This window comes from Crocuta crocuta, unplaced genomic scaffold (genome assembly GCF_008692635.1).
Source record: "Crocuta crocuta isolate KB4526 unplaced genomic scaffold, BGI_CrCroc_1.0 scaffold657, whole genome shotgun sequence".
NCBI lineage: Eukaryota > Metazoa > Chordata > Mammalia > Carnivora > Hyaenidae > Crocuta > Crocuta crocuta.
The window spans coordinates 698,686-699,864 of NW_027529583.1; the positions used below are offsets into that span (position 1 = coordinate 698,686).

General features: G+C 43.0%; 1 protein-coding gene across 1 annotated transcript in view; it reads right to left on the reverse strand.

Moving 5' to 3' along the window:
• The window catches only part of REPS2 (RALBP1 associated Eps domain containing 2), a 174,282-nt gene extending 173,428 nt beyond the window's left edge, over nt 1-854 (reverse strand). Inside the window, exon 1 of the mRNA XM_077761695.1 lies at nt 759-854. Coding sequence (XP_077617821.1) covers nt 759-854 — 96 coding nt within the window. The remainder of the gene's footprint in view (nt 1-758) is intronic.
• Nucleotides 855-1,179: the final 325 nt, after the last annotated feature.

Below are 1,179 nucleotides of genomic sequence, written 5' to 3' on the forward strand. Positions count from 1 at the left end.
TGGTTTTGCAGATAGGCACTTCAAGATTCAGAATGATCATTAGAGAAATTCTGAAAAATGACCTGAAAGATCTTGCTGCCCAAGAATTTATATTACAAATGTCACATAACCGAATTCACTGCACCAACAGGCAACCCCTTATGTTCACTAATTATTTTCCGTTCATTCATTCATTCTCTTAGGTGGCGCTCTGTGGCAATGAATGGAGTCTCTCTGGGCCTACCAACTGAAAGACACACACTGTTTGTACCTTGGCAACCAGAGATACATGCAAATTAGGGCCCACTTATTTTGTGGCCTTCCAAATGGCCATGGGCACACATCTGTGAGAAAAGGAGCAGGTGTAAAGGGTACAGGCTCAGACTGAGTATTTTCTCTCCACAGAACCAAGGAACAAATTACAAAGCTGATTTCATCATAACTGTGCTATGATGAGTTAACTGGAGTATAGAATAGAAACTACTGAACATTTTGCCATTTTTCTTTTCACTGCCCAGCAGCACAACACCTTGCCAATGTTTATAAAATTTTCTACCTGCCTTTGGCTAAATAAGTTAAAAATGTCAAATACTCATTTTCCTGATTTCTTCTCAATCAGGGAATGGACAGAGGACCTAAGCTTGGCCAGACACACTATAGGGCATTTGATTCAGGAACGAGTATGCAAAGCAGAAGAGTAGCTCTCTGAAAATCACTGTTTTCTGAAAACAGCAGCAATGCCAGTTTCCAGGGGGCGACAGAGGTGCCGAGCCCCACACCTGAGGTCCAGTCCAGGCGATGTGAGGTATACCTGGCAGCACCCGATATTCAGTAGCTACAGTTCCACCATCTTCACCAGACCAAATCTGTGACATGATGTGGCTGTAGTTCTGCCAGTGCTGCCTCCTGTGCACTTTTCAAGCCCTTCCCCCATCTTTCTTAGGAAAAGACTGAGCTACCCCATAAACCCCTTTTCTGCGTAAATTACCCACAGGTAATTTCTATTACTAACATGACTATTACAACTCCTGGGTGTTATAGAGAACAGATCAAAGGTGAGCCTTGATTGGCCCAGAGCACTCAAACTCAGTTCTACCCATTATCTACTGCTACATGAGAAACCACCCCAAAACTTTAGTCCTTAAAACATTTATTTACAAGTTCATAATTTGGTGGCCAGCAATTTGGGCTGAGCTCAGC